The 19090-nt window shown below is 38.3% G+C and overlaps 1 protein-coding gene across 2 annotated transcripts in view; it reads right to left on the bottom strand.

Annotated features, from left to right (window-relative positions):
• Nucleotides 1-14737, bottom strand: part of ZNF366 (zinc finger protein 366) — a 37925-nt gene extending 23188 nt beyond the window's left edge. Inside the window, exon 1 of one of the 2 annotated variants that reach the window (XM_075020067.1) lies at nucleotides 14604-14737. Coding sequence is in view for 1 of the 2 variants with exons in the window: in XM_075020066.1 (XP_074876167.1) it covers nucleotides 13332-13595 (264 nt within the window). In the remaining variant the exon portion in view is untranslated. Of the gene's footprint in view, nucleotides 1-13331; nucleotides 13611-14603 lie in introns of those variants that run through there. The other variant, XM_075020066.1, reaches the window with a different exon arrangement.
• Nucleotides 14738-19090: the final 4353 nt, after the last annotated feature.

Genomic DNA, 19090 nt, shown 5'->3' with positions numbered 1-19090 from the left:
GCCTTATTGAACAACCAGCAGGGTTTTTTTCAATCACTGACTTTTGTAAATTTATTATAGAGTTGGTTATGGTCATCTTAATAGGCTTAATGGGATCTCCTTCCTTCAGTTAACACTTCCAAATAGGGTTTGGTTTTAAATGTATTCAATTTTACAGCTGTTGAATTAAGCATCAAATTCTTTACTTAGTTTTCACTCATTTGCTATTTATGCAAAACTTGCGTCTGTCTCAGGATCTGATGAAAGGGGCATTAATATGGTGAATTCATCTCATTTCAGCAGTGAAGCAGTTTTCCCTACTGAATCTACACTGCTTTGAGTTATTTGTCAGACTTTGAAAATGCCAGGAATACCTGTACAAACGTGAAGGTATCCATTACTGGTAACCAAGTATTTTCAGTTAGTACACATCTGATCCCTCCTTACAATTTTCCCTGCTAGTTTCCTTCAAGGGCAGCATGAAGCCTCCATAAACCCCTTTTTTCTTTCTCTTCCACTTCTTTTCTGCTGCCTCCAGTGTGTGAGTGAAGTCATGCAGTAATATTGCCATTCCTCATTTCCTTTTTCATTGCAAATATCATAATTTCATAGAATTGGGAAACAACAATGTGGATGTTTTTAACCTGTAATTTTCAAGTGTCTCTTGTCTGTTTTGAGTATGAAGTTGAACTAGATGTTAATAACATTCCATATCTGTAAAATCCATGCACCTGCCTGTCATTTATACAGTCAAATTTTTGTCTGTAAGTGCTGCCTTGGTGAATGATGCAGAAATTCTAAACATGCTCAAAAGATTTAGAGTTATTTCAATACTAGGTTCACTAGATATTGGCTCAAATTGCCATTGTTATTCAATAATGGATTATTTGTATATTTTTTTTTCAAATTAAGGTATACTATTTACTCTAGGCTTGAGTGACTATAGTCATTAGAGGAGGGCAGAAGGTAAAAACCCATACCAGAACTTCTCTAAAATCACTGTCAACCCTACCCTCTTATTCTCTAGAGAAGTCCATGTGAGTTGTGTTTTCCATTCATGTTCTCCAGGCATAAATATCCACATTTCAAGCACACAAATTTGAAAAATTGACTCCATTAACATACACTTAGTTTATGATAATATACTCAATCTGAGTATATAAACTAAGTACATGTTATATATAAACTGAGTATATATTAATAGACCCAAATCAGCCTTAAAGTCCTTATGCTACATTATTTGAAGCTAACCTAAAAGGTGATTTTCATTTTAAATGATACCTTGCAAAAATAAACATGGATTTAGGGAAAGTATCCAAAATCAATCAATACAGATACTGATTAGGGAGACACAAATGTTGGGAAGCCTTAAAAAAAACAGGCCTGAGCTGGGAATAATAGCCATTATGGAGTTTAATCAAATCTTTTCCAATACTACTTCTACAAACACTTGTTTTCTCTCTCTCTCTCTCTCTCATATGCATGTAGACCTGTCCATGATTTAACCATCAGCTTAATTGTCTTCTGAGATAAACCTTCTTGTTCCATGTCTTTAATGAGACAGATATGTCTGCTTAACTGGAGAACGCTATCAAGATAAAGATATTGTCATAAATATTTCTCTTCTCCTTTTGGATTACCATCATTAATATAATCGGAATTGGAAACAAGTAAACAATTGTTCATCAAAATGATCTGGAATGACTGAAAATGAGAAGTGGACCAGATCAGGTTTTTTCTTCCTACATTAATATGATAGTACTGAGAGCTCAGTGTCTTTTCACTTCTCCCTCGGAAACTACCTTCTTCTGTTGGTATCAACCTTCAGGATAAAACTTCTTCTTTCCATCAACAAATGTGGGTTTTTTTCTCAGCAAATGCTTGGTAAAGGAAAACTGATAACCTTGGTAGCTCTTCTTAGAGCATAATCAGAACTCACTAAGGCTTATGGAAAGACTTCCAATGAACTCTGAAACTAATCCTTCACAATTTTCCTTGTTATTTGTTATGGGTTCTGTGGTCCAATGAGATATGAACCCATCTATGCCATGAGCAAAATTTGATACTTTTGACAAATCTATTATATACATATGGAAAAAAACCCCTTTTATATCCTGAGACAATATATTGACAGATAGTAATCTTTGCAGGCAGACTTAATGGTAATCATACAATCACAAACCTAAGAAACTTAATTGATTAAAAAATCTGACACATTTAAACAACTTAACATGACACAGTAAATAGATGCAACAAGCAATGAACTTTCAAAGGTATCTTATATATTAAATAATATTTTTTTTCCTTCATTGACTCTGTTTTGGCATGTCTTCCTTGCTTCATGTGTGAAGTTTGATCATTTTAGACATTCCTTCTGCTCTAAGGGCTTTTTATGAAGTGTAGCTGCATTAATATTGTCTGGGAGATGACACCATTACAAAGAAACGGGTCTTCTCTCAGAAAAATGTGCAACAGAAATACCCTCCCTGCATCGTCTTTATTATTCCTAAATTTTAACATTTTAACTTACATCATTTTTGTTTTATTTTGGCTGGAAAATACAGAAGTTTAGGAAACATATCCATTTGCCTGCGCTGCCTATACAGAGGCTTTTAGAATCATCTCAGATATATCTGCAACTTGGTTTTGTACTCAATTTTCAGGGACCAAGACACTATGAGCACTTTTACAGAAGTATAGTTACTTTAGTATTTCTTGTAATAGAAAAAATGCTTAAAATAGTATAAAAATGAATGCATATTCACTTTTCCATAACTTATAGATAAGTTTTGTTTTCATAATTATTGAAAGTGTTAAACTATATTCTGAGATTTCCTCTGCTGAAAGTCTGGATCAGTCCCACCACCAATCCTGCCAAAACTGGGGCACTGTTTGTGGCATCAGGTGTGCTTATAGAGTGGTTTATGGCATAACTTGCTTTCGATGGTGGCATTGATTAGATAAAAATTGCCTGGTGCTGTAGTGAGGTGGCTGTAGATATTTTTCTCCTCTCCAGTATGAGTGCTGTGTTCGCAGTTTAGCAAAATGGTTTGCTATCCTTCTTGTTGCTTTTATGTGTGCTCTGTCCTTAGTTTAGCAAAACATTTGCTATTATTCTCACTACTGTTCTGTTGCCTAAGAAGATGGTGGGTGGAGGTCACAGAGCAGTATGGCTGGGTTAACCACTGAACATCTGCAATAGGGCCTTACTGGTAATGTACCTAGCAGTACTTAAGACTCATGGATTGTCTCTAGGCATTTCAATGTACATACAAAGTGTGCTTTGAGTACAGTTTCGGCTTGCTGCTATTTTGGCTCTTTATTTCTCTTTTTCTTATCCTCCTTTCTCCTTTTTTTCTCTTTTTTTCTTCCTCTTTGTGAGTTTTCTTAGTTCTTCTCTTACGTTTCCTTCCCTCTTCACTTCTCTATTCCATCTGTGGTTCAATCCCTCTCTGCTTCTCTATTCTGTCTGCTAAAATGGTCAGCAACACATAGATAACCTGGATAACGAAGTAGATGTTAAGTCCGCTGGCTCTGAAGTGTTAGCTGTTTACACAAAGTCACCCCAAACCACAGCTACACATGGTGGGACCCTGCAAGGCACAGCAAATTATCCAGTCTGAAAGTGTGTAAGGGGACAAAGATTATATGTCCTCAGCTAAGCACATCCACCTGCCTGATTCTTTGGTACCAACAGGGAATTCAAGGCTAATTTGGGGTGGGAAGGAAGGGGAGAGGGAACAATCATTTGCTGGCAGATATCTACCTCTGGGTCCAGCCGTATCAGCTCAGGCTAGTAGTGTAGCTAACCCAAGATACTGGTCTTCTGAAGAATATAGGAAACAGGAGAGAGTATCATGACAATTTTCCAGCATTGTCTTCAGGCCTCCAGTTGTTTGTAGCTCAGATCTTTCCTGACCCAAAGATGTTGCATTCTGATTTTTTTTCTTATTCCATGAAGGATGGATGTGGATAAAAGTTATTTAATATAAAAATCCAGAGACAACTGTTTCTTGTGGGCTGAGGGGCATACAGAGATAGGTACTGTGTCCTGGGGAAGTGAGGTATCTCTGAGTGCTTTGATGGAGGGTCTTGTACCTCTGGAGATTTAGAAAGGAGCCAGGGCAGTGAGACCTGCATGGTGCCGGAGGATAGATGCCCACCTCCACTCTTCTCAGTCTACCTCTCCCTGAAACACCTCTATTTCTTCTCCTTAGTCCCCTGAAACCCACAAGTACTGTAGGTTATTTCACTCATGCCCCACTTTCCATCTCCCCACCATCTCCCTGAACAGCTGACCCTGTCCTGTTTCAATTTCTTCCGACTTCTCCCTGCTACCTGCTCCTTGGCTCTTGCATCTTTGTCTGTGTAATGGTCCTGCTCCAGCCAAAGGAGACCCTCACAAGCTCTAGTTAGGGGACTCACTTAAGAGGCTAGAGATGTGGGTCCAAGCTCCTCAGAGGGGAAGAGGGAAATAAATCAAAGTCTCCCACCTTGTGGCTGTTATATTTTGCACTGAATTTGATGTTGTTGGTGTATATTCAATTTCATATAAATAGTCTTACAGTACTGGGTCTCCAAGAGCATTTGGGCATACGTATACTGAGTTTCCAGACCCTGCCCAGAGTTCAGGGCTGACAAGACCAGATTGGCCATGATGGTGACATAGAGAGCACATACAGTAGCAGAGCTTCAAATGTGCAAAGCTTAACTGGTGCCAGCAGACCGGATGGAAATGCAATTTGATCCTGCCCTCACTAGTTATTGGAATTAACGATGGGTTGGCCAGCTCAGTTAATTACTCAATTAAACAATGGCAATAATTCATCCTAAGTAACTGTCCTATTTCCCTCCCTGGCATCATCCATGCTGTACTGAAATCATTATGGAAAATCTGGGGTGTAGCTGAGAGCAAGATTTGGGATTTGGCTGTTATGAGGTGATGCCAATAAGACAAATGTCTTCCTTTTCTTAAGGGGATAAGGAGCTCTCATGTCAAAGGCTGGAACCATGGATCTGCCCCTGCCTTTAGAAAGTATGTGGAGTCACTTTAATCACTGTTTATAGAAGTCCTATCACTCCATCCCTGTTTCCTGTCTACTTCCATATCTGCCACTGCAAATAAAAATAGTACATTTTTGGCAGCATAGGAATCCTATGTATTAAACAGTTTTTCCTCTGGAAAATTATCCAATAACAGTAATGCAATTTTAGGATTTTTTTTCTCACCATACAGATATTATAACAGACAAAGTCAATGAAGAACAAATAAATAGTATAAGGAAGGATCTGGTAGTAAAATAGTAATACTGAATAGTGTGGAGTCCTTGAAAGAACACTTTGGACATAATCTTTCCACCTACAAAGCACAATCATTAAACTCTATACAGTGAAGTGGAGATAGAGGGGATTTGAGCTGTACAGTAGTATTATTTTAAAACAAGTAACAGAGCTATGCAGAACACCCAAAATTAGAATGATCAAAAAAGCATGCCCTTCCATAACCCTCATGCTGTCCTGCTTGGGCTGTTGTTTTGAAAGTAAACCTTCCACTGGCATTCATGACCTTTAAAAAGGAAATAGATTGGGCTTTCCTTCCTACTGTAGTCCCAGTGTCGTTATCACCTCTATGGAGGCCAGAGAGATGGTCTGGTCTCCTCCCACCTCTTTGTTATCTCAGAGGGTAGCTAGGGGCCACCCTCAGCCTTGGTTCTTCAAGTCAGCCCACTGGCACCCTCCTACACCATCAGCAGTTAATTGCACCTTCGGGCCGTTGCATGTGTAAAGCAACAGGTACCTCAAAAAAGAAAGCACCAGGTAAAATGTGTGCCTAAGCTTGGAGAAGGGCCAAGGGAGAAGAGGATTGTATGAGAGAGTTTTCATATAAAGTCTCCAAAGCAGGTTAGTTTTTTAAAGAAAGGTTAGTTTTACTTTAACATGGGGGAGTGTTATTAGACTTCAGCAGGACCATTGCTTTTTTTATTTATTTTGCATTCAATTCTTTGTTTCACACAATTCAAAACTCACAGTGAAACTGAAGGTTGCTAAAGTGGTAGGTATCATGTGTTCCAGTAAGACATGCTATATCCTACAGGAACTGAAAGAAGAGGATTTCATCCAGAAACTGTCAGAATTAGGAAAAATGTACCTGCTACTGAACACTTCTCTTGGTGTCCAGTTCATTAAAAATATTTACTAGATGATGCTTTCCTAATCATTTAGGAAAGATGAATAAATTTAATTTCTTGCTGGCAAAGCTGCTTGACTGAAGAGACTGATTAATCCCTGTTAACCTCTATTACTAACTTGCAATTAATCTGGCTCATTAGTGACTTAGACATTTCCCCTCCGCATATAAGTTCAGTAGGAAACACTGCAAAGGAATTAGAGATGTCAGTGACACTCCTAGGATGCCACTGTGTTTATTCTGTTGATACCCAAATAGAAAAATAGAAAAAAAAAATAATTGCGAGCAATGAGATAGAGTTAAAAATTACTCTTAAGGCAAATTACTGGGGCATTGGAGGAAATTACTTTTGATATATCTGCACTGTGATTAGGGAGCTCTGCTTTCCAAACTAGCAGAGCATAAAATCTGTGTTAAAGCATTGAAACTGTGCTGAATATGTATTTATCGTTCAGAAAAATTATCACCTTCACATACATCTCACAATAGCATTCAAATGAGGGTTCATTTTTTTATAATCAGTTTATTTTGTTTAAAGAGAAATGTTCTTAGCTCTTCATTTCCAGCATAAAATGGTATTTTTGCCTGATCACATGAAGTGCTTGCAAGGAAGTAATTTAAGATAACTTCCTCTCTGGCTTTGCCCTTCACCTGTGATGCCAAACTTGAATCTTCTCCTTGACTAAACAGCAAAAAGCAAATGCTTTCCCTCTCTGTTCCCCAAAATGCATCCTGCATACTGCTCTTAACTATTTCGTTAACTTCTAGAAAGTTTTGAAAATAAGCATTAGTTTGTTGCCCCAACTAAAAAATGTCTGTAATTTAAAACAAATCTTATATTGCTTCTGTGATTTTGATCAATTAGAAAACAGATCTCTATGTAAAACAACTAACAGGGAAAAATTCTTGAGGTTAATTATTTTAAACTGAAACAGTGTGCCTGTTTTGGCTGGGATAACATTAATTTTCTTCATAATAGCTAGTATGGGCCTATGTTTTGGATTTGTGCTGAAAATAACGTTGATAATTCAGGAATGCTTTAGCTATTGCTGAGCAGTGCTTACCCAGTCAAGGCCTTTTCTGCTTCTCACCCCACCCCACCAGCGAGCAGGCTGGGGGGGCACAAGAAGTTGGGAGGGGACACAGCCGGGACAGCTGACCCCAACTGACCACAGGGATATCCCAGACCATATGACGTCATGCTCAGCATATACAGCTAGGCTGGAAGAAGAAGGAAGGGGAGACATTTGGAGTAATGGTGTTTATCTTCCCAACTAACTGTTGCAGGTGATGGAGCCCTGCTTTCCTGGAGATGGCCGAACACCTGCCTGCCAATGGGAAGTGGTGAACGAATTCCTTGTTTTGCTTTGCTTGTATGTGCAGCTTTTGCTTTACATATTAAACTGCCTTTATCTCAGCCCACGAGTTCTCTCACCTTTACCCTTCCAATTCTCTCCCCCATCCCTCCGGGGGGGGGGGGAGCGAGCGAGCGGCTGTGTGGTACTCAGTTGCCAGCTGGGGTTAAACCACAACGGTCCTTTTCGGCATACAAATCCAAAATATAGCCCCATACTAGCTACTATGAAGAAAGTGAACTCTATCCCAGCCAAAACCAGCGCAAACAGATTTAAAATGACAGTTTTACTGAATTCAGGAAACTAGCATACGGAGTGGGAATGGCAGCTCAGACTCAGCCAAATGTCATCTGCAGACACTAGAACAGAGACTAGAGCTGCAAACAAATAAATTACTTTTTGCCAAAGAAAAAAAAAATCCTGAACATTTCCCAAACCACTTTAGTACTAATCCTTCACCGTTAGTGATGCCAAAGGCTCATTCTGCATACTAACTCAGTTCGGATTTTCATCACAAGAAAAAGGAAACCAAAAAAACCATCAAATCACTGTGACTCTACTCCATGACTAAGACTGGACAACTAGCAATATAAAATGAAGTTTTGTAAGAAACCACCTTATATATTAACACAACTCTTTCTCTCAGTCCCTCCCTTGCCCTTCCCCAATCATTCTATTCAGGGCTTTTTCCCTGGAAAAACGCCGAATGCCTCATACAAAAACCTAGAAGATTTGGTAGAAATTATTGCCGTGTTTTGGGAAGAATAGCAGGCAAGGCTGTGGTATGGGCAGGGGGACATTACCCAGAGGATAAATAGTTCTATGAATTCTGTTCTGACTTACTACATTCAGTGCCTTCCACTGGATACCTCTTCACACATTTTTTTCTGTCTAGTAGTGAACGAGCTAGTGAAAATCCTCTCTGCAGTCATTAGAGGGGATCCCGAGTCCTGATCATTTGCCTACAGAATCCAGTGACATCTGTTCAGTTGCATTTCTTTACCTGTGGCTTAAGCTTCAGGGAGGTTCCCTTTTTGTGTGACATGAAAGAAGAAATTAATATATTTGGGATCAAAAGGCTTTAGTTAGTATTTTGATTTTTCTGCAGAGGGCAGAGGAGATACGGAGGAGGAGTTGGTCAGCGCCATTTCTCTGATGCATGTGTCTGCTTCTGTAGCAACCTGACAAAATGCTACCTACAGACATAAAAAATTATTCTGGAAACCTTGGTGACTTCATATTGTGGGTATAGCTTTATGCAGAAAAACTGTTTGATATAACATTCCTGCTGGTGTGATTCCTTGCTACAGTGCTGCAGAAAAAATGTTCTTTTCCTGCACCTTTATAAACGGATGGATTTTGTTTCTGGTAAACCTATGAGCGCATTGTTGTCAGCTTGTTCTTCTAGGAGGTCCTTTACTGTTTTCTGGAATTTCTATCTCAGACAATGGTTTTGGACAAATACAGGACACTTCATAGCTTCAGAAACCTGCAGTAAGGAACCAACCCAGCATGGGCTAGTGCCTGCCAGATGGTTCAAACAAGTTCTGCTGTTCCTTAGAAGCTGACAGATGCTCTAAAAAAACAGGTCATCCCTTTCCTTTTCACCTGTTGATATTGTTTTCATTATACATGTATTCTAAATACTTTTAAGAAAAAGTAAACAGGTAGAAAAATACCATGCTACGTGGCAGTACCGTATGAAAGACACTCCCTTTTCAAATAAAGTTCTCAAATAATTCTTATCTGGAGCTGAAACACCTAGCTGAAACACTACTGGCTTTAGAAAGCACCTCAGAGAGAGGACTAAACCTGAAATAGTTAACTCTATTCTAACATGTTCTTCCTGGATATCTTTAGAGTAGGCATATTTAAGTTTGGTTTATATCTAGTGTATTGGGTGTTGGTGAGAGCACATACCCTTTCCAATTTACTAAGTCTTCAGTAGCAGGTCCAGCACAGAGCCCTCCACAAAACAAAATGTCTTTCATCACTGCAAAAAGAGCCTAACAGTTACATTGCAGCCCTAAACAGAGAAGACTAAAGCATAAGTGGCTTTTGCACAGTCAGGAACAGCAACAAACCAGTGAAGAGGGACACTGGAAGTCATCTTGTCCCTTCCAGCCAACACACTTGTGGCTTATCAGAGGGCCTGGTGTCAGAATAAGCTGCTCCCTGAGGAGGGGCAAAGCCATGTGCTCCCATCCCAGAGCCACCACACCTGCTCCTCTGCCCTGGGAACACCACCCTGCAAAATTCTTTCCATACAGAGAAATTAGGTGGTTTCTATTCTTCATCAGGGCTCCAGACAGAGGACTGTGTGGATGATTCCTGCTTGCTGTGCATTAGTATTCCTCGTAGTACAACTGTCTACAGTTGTCTAAGAACAACAAATAAAAACGTATGACCCTTCTCATAGCCTTGATTTCAATTTCAAAGCAGTTGTACCTTTCCCTAATTCATTAGTGAAAAGTGATGTTAGCAATGTACGAGATTCAGTTTACCCTATAGCATTTTGTAATTAAATGAACCTTCAGATTCAATGAATTTTGTATTTTTCAGTGTTGTCTGAATTCTAGTGCTGCTAATGAGTATAAGCAGCTGGAAAGTTGAATGTTTCAGGTTTACTTTTTATGAATATTGGCAAGGGGAAAATAGGTTTTCAAGAAATACACTTCTCATCCTAAGTTTTTTTCTTTTAAATTGCATGAATTCACGCACACCCACAAAGTAGAATGTAAATGTGTCAGTGTTTTAGCACTCATAGTAAAAGAGGGAGGGGAGAGAAAGTAAGAATAATTTTTTTTTTCATCCTTCATTTAAATAATTAATAATGTGCCTTTCTAACATACAAAGCAGGAAATAAGGAGTGAAAGTTAAAAAAAAAAAAAGCAAATATTCACATAATTTCTTCCTGTAACCTTCAGAGCATGAAAATAATTTCTTTTAATATATGATTACTTAGCTTAATTACTTCCAATGACATTAGGAGTCTTTACAATGCATTGAACATTGTTGGTTTAGAAGGAAAATGCTGTATTTTGCTTTTCAAGATCAGGGTGACACCAGTATAAAACCAGTTGTTTTAAAAAAGCAAGTCACAAAGGTATTAAGTTTGGAAGGAACTAAAACAAAGATTAAACAATATTTTTCATTGGATCATTAGTATTTTAGAAGCCAGGCAAGAAGGACCAGTCTCTGCCAGATAGATATAAAGAAAAATCAGACAGCCACCATGAAGTTCAATATGTGTTCTAAATAACCAGTGAGTATTAAATTAGGCCTCTTCATTGGATGAAAATCTGAATATCAACCATAAAATTCCACTGCATTTTAACAGCAATGGAGAGCTGTGGTCGCAGTTTCAGAATATCAGCTTTTCAGCAAAAAAAGGATAATCCCAAATCATCTTTTTCCAGATTTGCTTCTTTCTTTTTAAAGGCTTCACGTGATTTGTCTCTCTGTAATTCTTTTTTCTCCAAGCTGACATTCCTTCCTTTTCAGTGATCTTCTGGGACAGTAAACTAGAATGGGGAAACTACTGCATTTAAGAAGAAAATGCTCATTTGATTTTAACAGGTGGTCTATTTTTAAAAATCAGTTGGGTTATATAATTAATCCATCATACAAATGAATAATTTTACAACTATCTGTAGCAGTCTACACAGCACTCATAAGGTCTGTTTGAAGGAGCAGTTTGTTTCATTGAATCAATTACTACTGGGGAACATGCATTAGTGCTCAAAAGCTATGGATCATTTCTTATCAACTAATAAGAAGCTACTTTTCCTTATATATCTTTGCCTGACTGGTGTCCCTAAACCACGGCCACAGAAAAACCCTATTACCTTATGCAGCCTTTACTTTTTTTGTTTCTCATGGTGGTATTCCATTGACATGTCTGGCTGAGTGGAATGGTTCATTCAGATAGACGTCTTTCTGCCTCATTGAGGCTTTGCAGTATCAAAGATTGGAAACAATATAAGTGCTGTCTGGGGTAATCCATACTCTTCTGCCTCTATATGAGGCTTGTCTTGGGTTGCTACCATGATTCATCACCCTGTGCTTCTCCCATTCTAAATCCTGCATATCTATCTGGTCCTACTAGACACGACACCTAAAAGACAAGCCAATAAGTTCATGTGAGATGCACACCGTGCCTCTCGGTCCACCAGTATCTGCTCTACATCCAGACAGTCCTAGGGCAAGGCTCTTATCAATGTTCTTGTTTGAAAGAATTCAAAAACAATAAAAAACTTAAAATTCAAAGATTCAAATTATCTCCTGGTCTAAAATCTGTATTAGAAATGCCAAAATGTTACTAGGAATGTAACTCAGTGCTACTATCTGCTTCCAAAAGTCACATTCTGAACAGTTTTCAACATTAAAGAAGCTGGTCCTAAATATAAAAAGGCAATGACATTTACAAAAAGACTTCTATCAGTTTCTATGCTTTTTGAATCAGACTTGTGAACTTGGGCTTTCCATGGGTGACAACTGGTTTCTGTAACATCTTTGCCACCATTGGTGTAGTTTTGTTTTTATTTTTCAGAACAAATGGAAATAATAGCTTTAAATAATTCTCTGGGAAAATACATACACTGACTGACTGTTTACTTATATATGCTATATACATAAATATGACTCTAACAGCCTCTTTTTATTCTTGGTTTATTGCTTCAATATTATCTTTTTTTTAATATATATATATAACTTTGAGGTAACTGAAAATTCATTTCATAAACATTTAATTTGTGCCATAAGCTAGTACCAGATCTGTACCCAATCCAGCCTCAGAACATAACCTTCTCTGCTTGTAAATATCTCAGAGATGTGGGACAAGGATAACACATCAGCCAAAAATCTCCACTTCCTGACGCTTCGAGAAAGATATTAGTTGTGTTACAATTACCATTATGCTAAATCATGTTACAGTTATCCCAGCAATAAATTATACAATATCAAAAAAATAAACTCCAAATGATTGCAAAGATGTATTATTTGAAGGAAAAGTAAACCCGATAGGTGAAATCTAAGAATGAAGTTCAAAATTCAAAGTCTATTTTTTACTGTCAAATTATTAAGCATTCATTTAAAAATGCTCTTTCTGTGTGCTTATTATTGGGGAGTGCGTTTAAAAATAGCATGTACTGCTTTTGGCCACCTGCTATGAATATGAACACACATATTCTTATTTATGTATTTCAGACAATGTCTCAGAGAAAGAATTTATCATATACATGGTCCAAATCAAGAATACATTTATGTTTAGTATCATCAGAAACAAAATCTATACCTAAAGACTGCAACTGGCTCTTACCTACATGGTAAACTGAACTTCTGAACTAACCAGATCAAAACTTGCATGTGATTGCAATCCAGACTAACACTCTGCATTTTGAGCAAATACCACTACAAATGCAGAGCTTGTGTATTTTTTTAATGTTTCAGAGACTCCTCTGCTTCTCACTTGAAGTAAAAAGTGGTTTTCCAGATGTTTGATATGTACCTGTCAAAATAGCTGTCCAAATCATCTACTTAATTTAAATCAGTATTTAGTCACACAAAACATAAATCCAGGTATCCCGAGCGAAAGATGTGGCAAGTGGTTTTCATGGCAACATCTGGCATTTACTTGCAATTACCAGAGAATTCTTTGTGGGTTAAGTATAACCAAATAAACCTAATAATTGGTACCAGACTAGACCGAGCTGCAACATTAAGCTACAGATTTCAAGAAACAAGTTATTTCCACCTACTTTGGCAGAATCCATGTGCTGCTCCTAAAGCAAAGGGTATCCACAACTTACCCAGAAATCGTACTGAATTTGGAGCTGATCACTCCTTCCTAAGGAAAAACTTGCAGAAAGACACCAGATAGAGGGGAAGAAAATCCTTTCCTCTAGTTGGTTCAGCGAGGAGTGGGAGCAGAGGGCTGTCCCAGGGTGGAAGCACAGCCCAGGTGCCCTGGAGGGAGCGGGAGTGGGAGTGGGATTGGGAGCGGGAGTGGGATTGGGAGCGGGAGCAGGGCAGATCAAGCTGCCTGCTGGCCTTCCGTGATGCTTGCCCGCCATTTGGAGCCACTCTCTTCAGGCTCCGGGCATCCTGCAGAGGACCCTGCGCTTCAGAGAGCTGCAGCTTGAAGAAATACTGGATCAGAAGATGACCGAGCTCTCCTGCTGCAGAGAAATTGACACTTGTCCTAACTCTTTCCTCTACCTCTGTATTCTGCTTTTATAAAGGCATGCAGGGCGATTTTTCTCTTCCAATATTTGAAACATACTCTTGCATTCAATTACTCATTTTACATGCCACTTCTGTTTGTTCTGATACATTTGTGCCCAACATGAAAAATATTACTGGTATCTCCAACAATGCAAACAACAAATAAACATTTGAGTCCATCCTATTACTGATGCTGGTGATCAGCCCTGGTGTTGTTATATACTACACAACATGAACTCTTGCTTTTTTTCAAGTGGCAACCTGGAACTGTCTTACCATGTCTTAAATGTCACTGTTCCTAGACTAATCATATACATAGATGAGTAGAGATAAACATGTGTAATCATAAACACAATACAGTTTGAAGAAAAAAAAAAAAAGCCCTAGTAATTCTTCTCCCACTATAGCACAGGTTGGTGGGTTGGAGCAGACTTCAGTAGTGGCAGATGATACATGAAATACATCAATTTGCATATGACAGAGCTTCTCTCTTTATTTCAGCAACGGCCCACTGAATCTTGCTGAAATATTCAGGATAAAGTTAGTGAAGCCTGTAACAAGATTCATGTAGCAGAAGCCATATATGCAAAATTCACAGTAGATTATGTTATGAATATTATCAGCCTCACTGGAAAACACTTTCTTGTCTGCATTGGTTAACCTGTATGCTATTATCACCAGTATCTAAAAACCAGACTATAGGTATCTATAGCATAAATATAATGCTTGTCAATGCATATGGTTATTATCTTTTTTAACAGTTAAATGTGTATCTGATTAATGCCTTTTCATAATACAAAATCATATATATTGCACTTCTAAAGAGTTAACCATAAAAGCATTTTTACTTAACTTACCAGTTGCTGAAGCTGGAAGGAGTCTTGCCCTAAACTCTCTACCTGCTCTCATGTTGGTAATCTCTGACTCTCTCTCCCTCTCTCTCCTTCCCCCTGTGCAGAGATTGCAGTAAACTTAGAAAACTAGCAGGGACAGTGTTTCAAATGACTTAAGAAAGAGAACAGGAACAATCACTTCGTTCTCTTTTTTTCAGATGAGTACAGTACCTTCAGAAAGAAGGAAGGAAGGGAGGGGAGAGGAAGTCAACAACCCTTTGCTTTCCTGCAAAAAAATAAGGAAACAGCAGATAGCAATCTCATTTTCTCTCAAACAAAATCTTTGGAAAAATAAATATATCCAAACCAAAAGGAATTCCTCAAGTATTATATCTGCATTATTGGCTTCATAAAACCTACTTTACAGTTTGCTATGTGCAACTACATGAAATGAATTTCCGAAGTAGTGGGTAGTAATAAGAAACCCATATTTTATGCAGAACAATTAGCTATGACTTGCACAGATAATGCAGGCTTTTACTCTAGAGAAGGAGCAGTCATAAATGTTTTCACATATCTAGTTGCCACAGTGATATAGGTACAAAAATTCCTAAACCCCCTCTTTACTGTGATCACAAGAAAACAGCACATTGGATATTTATAGAATGCTGTGAAGTAAAAAGGGGGACAAAAGGGCTCACAAAAATGGTAAGGATCATAGCTTGATATTCGAGTTGCAGTAACAAGTAATTTATCTCAAAGTATTGCATTATAGAAGGCATCCTTATTTATTCAAACAAAACCAATGTGCTATGTTCTAGAACAGATTTTATACTTTATTTAGTTTCTTTCTTTCCCCATAAAACATATTTTGACAACCAGATACTGGCCAGTTGGCTGGAGTTATACTTGGGATAAGTTTAGTCCATTGTGCTCCACTGTGTTTTTGTTTGCTTGTATGTTTTCCTCTAACTTTATCCGTTATCTGAAGTCCACTTATAATGATTATATGCTCCCTTTTTTTTTCACACAAATTTTTTTCATTCTAATATTCCTGCCAGTAAACACATTCACACTGTCAGTGGGATTGTGTTTTCAGTTAGCTTTGTAATGTGGTCCCAAAGACGGGGCTGCTCATTGACAAGCAATTCAGGGTTGAATTCTGTGAAAGACACAAAACACAAAGCCATTTCAAATGGCCCTCTCCTGTAAACTGTGTATCCAAACTTTGCTCTGGGAACACTAGCTACATGAATGCTGTTGAAGTAAATTGAGTTATTCTGGTAAATCCAGTGTTAATGTGAGGATGAGTTTTGGTACGCTATCCCGTAAAGATTATTATTTCTTTTATTGTACAAGAATGAGAATTGATAAGCTGCAAACCAACATAGGAAGTAGGTCTTTGGCACCTGTGTTCCTTCATACAGTTCCTGGTGCTATTTCCAGAAGACCTCTAGCAATGATTTGGCTGGAGAGGCTTTTATTTTAATATTCAGAAACTGAAAGCTTTGATAATGGACATAAGAAGTTGACAGAGCAGTGCAGGTGCTACAAGTGATCTCTGGCCTTACAACAGCACCAGTGTTTCCTGGAAGGGGCGAAAGCTTAACAGGAGGGTGAATTTTAAAAGCAAAAGAATGCACTGCACTTAGGGTATATACTGCAGATGAAGTCCTTGATACTCCCTTGGTAATGGAGGGCCTAATCAAACAGATCTCTAGCATATACCAAGCATAAGGAAAGTAAAGAGGCATGGGAAGCCATTGTCCTGTGGGGTCAGTCTCATAGCGAAAAACAATTGATTTTGTTTTGAAATTGTTTTTCAAGATCGTAAAGATGGTAGCAGCTTCCAGGCTTTTTAAGTTTGTTTCAGTTATTTATTTGCCATACTTGCCAGGTTAATGAGACCCCGAAGACTGCCATTACCTGTCATTTTGTTTCTCTCAATTGGGAACACATTGCAGAAATTTAGTTGAAAACCTGTACTGACCAAGTTAGGATCATTCTTACCTAAGTTGCTGATGAAATGTGATAGTCTGTGTACTCCTCCTCTGTGAAGGACTTGACTTGACTGTCACAGATGTCCTATACTTCTTCAGATAGCAGGTTTCCCTTTCTTGAGGATTGCAAAGCTAAGAAGCTGGTCACAAACATCCATGTGACATCTTCAACAGGTTGTAAGACTTCGCTATTCTTATTGAAGGAGACTGTGAGACACTGGCCCGCCCGCACCCCCACCCACCCACACACACACCTTCAGCAAGGAGAGCAAGAGTTTTAAGGGCTTTGTTCATCCTACCTCACATCCCATTGTCAGCAGCCTTTCTGCCACCCAAGTGGTCAGGACTTACTTAGCTGCCCCATCCAATGCCAGGTAGAGTAATCTTACTACCCAGCATGCAGCCACTGTAGTACTTGACTTGCTCTTACTTCTGCCAATTTCTCCCAACTACTGCCAGAAAATCACAACCTGAGGAGGAAGAAGCACTGAAACTCTGATTTTCATGCCAGAAAAATAGCTCGTGAGGTCATTGCCTGTGCAATTACTGACTGTGGAGGAATAAAAACTTGGCCATAATCATTGGTATCTACTACAGTCATGAAAACCATGTCACAGTAGCTGACACCATTTATGATATTTACCCAAGTTTTAAGGGACAAGTTCATCTGTTTTTCAGAACATATTTCTGGAAGAAATGTTAGCCGCCTTTTTTTTTTACCTTTTCTCACTGTATTGTTGTCAAAGTGAAGCCACTGATACAAATTCAGAAAGGTACAGTGCCAGCCTCAAGGCAGATAAGTGAACAACTTCAGGTCTAAGTGTTTCCTGGGTCCAGTGTAAGGAGTGGCCAGGAAAAAAACATTCTTGTGGTCATGGTCAGGGTAAGTACTGTGACCAGGAAGATTCCTCTAGTACCCATCTGTATGATCAGACTAGATCTTCAACCAGACTGACATCTATGATGTTAAGGCCTTGATTTCTATTTTTTTCTTCTTCTTCTTTTTTCTTATTTTTTTAACTCCAGTAGGGAATAAATTGTGTTTCACATGCTCTTTCCAATGACAGCAAGGATGCTTTCCTATATGTTCAAAACAAGAATGAAATAAACAAGTTCAGCTTGCTAAAAATAATTTGAGCCTTTATCCAGCATAAATAGGAGACAACACAGAGGTAACTGCAGCAGCAATAGTATTCCACTTCATCCTCAGAAAATGAGACCAGAGGCAAGAACCAGAGACATTTACTGGCTTGTTTGATTGCTTTAGGACAATAACCATATATATCTGAACTGGCTGTGAAAAATAAGATTAATATCTTCCTTCCAGTCTATAGTATACCTGTGGCATTTTAACTGAGTAAAAATAATACACTTCTCACTTAGAGACAAAAAAAAAAGAAGGACACCTAATTGTTTTCCCTAAGTCACTCTGCTGTGCTTTCCTGATTTCTTTTCTGCATTGCATGTTTACTGTAGACTATTCATGAACAAGCTTGCAGAATGATAATGGGACTGGAGACAAGTGGAACTGAGTCTGAAGGACTCCCCTTCTGTGCTGCAGCATGTGGAGAACATGGCTTGGGTTACCAATATTCTGTTAAGTACTGCAATTTGTTGTATTTCTACACATCAAGCCTGCGTACATTGTTACAAAGTAATATGTCTCCATTTTTTTTTAATTATTGCAGTCATACTATATGTATTTCATTTAGCTTCTCAGATTAGAGAATATTAGAAAATATTCCAAAGGTTTTACACTACTACCTGCCTTTCATGATCGTAGTATGTTCAGAGTAGTCTCAGTATATGCTTGTACAGCTACATTTACTATGTCATCGACATGTTTTTTACTTTTGAATCAAGTAATATCCAATGACCACATTAATGAACTATTAGCATTTGCACACTATAACCTTTGGACCAACTACATTTGTCAGTTGTTTTGGGGAGAGAAAAGTGGGAATTTGTATTAAAGAGAGGAGTTTCCTGGCAATAAACACCTTATTATAATTTAAAGTGGCCTTTATAACTCATCCTGGGATAAACTCGTTTCTGGTAAATGACATTGGCTGCAGTGATTTAAAGACAGGCTTTTCCTGTACCCTGTATGTAATCATCACAACTACCTTTATTAAAACAATACCATCAAAAGCTATTTTAAAATAAGATGGTATGATTAAGAGGATGTGTTTTCATCTTTTAACATACATAAAGTTATGTGAACAGGTTTGTGAGCCCTATTCATGTCAGAGGTGGACAAGAACTTGGCTTTGGTCAGTATGTTTGAATTTGGTGTCACGTTTGAAGATCTGTAACATGTGGAAGGTTGCCAAAGTATCCACCAAGTTTTTTGGTGGTTTCTCAAAGCTGACCATTTGACAGCAGTAAAGCCTGCAGTTTTACCTCCACTTAGACTGGGAAATTAATCCAGCATTTGTTCTGGTCTTTCTTGGTGATCTTACTTTATCAAGTATCAAGAATGTCCATGTAGTCTGATATCCACTATAGGTA

The sequence above is a fragment of the Buteo buteo genome, chromosome Z, assembly GCF_964188355.1.
Source record: "Buteo buteo chromosome Z, bButBut1.hap1.1, whole genome shotgun sequence".
NCBI classification, from domain to species: domain Eukaryota; kingdom Metazoa; phylum Chordata; class Aves; order Accipitriformes; family Accipitridae; genus Buteo; species Buteo buteo.
Note: the sequence above shows the minus strand (reverse complement) of the source record. Positions and strands in the feature narration are given on the sequence as shown.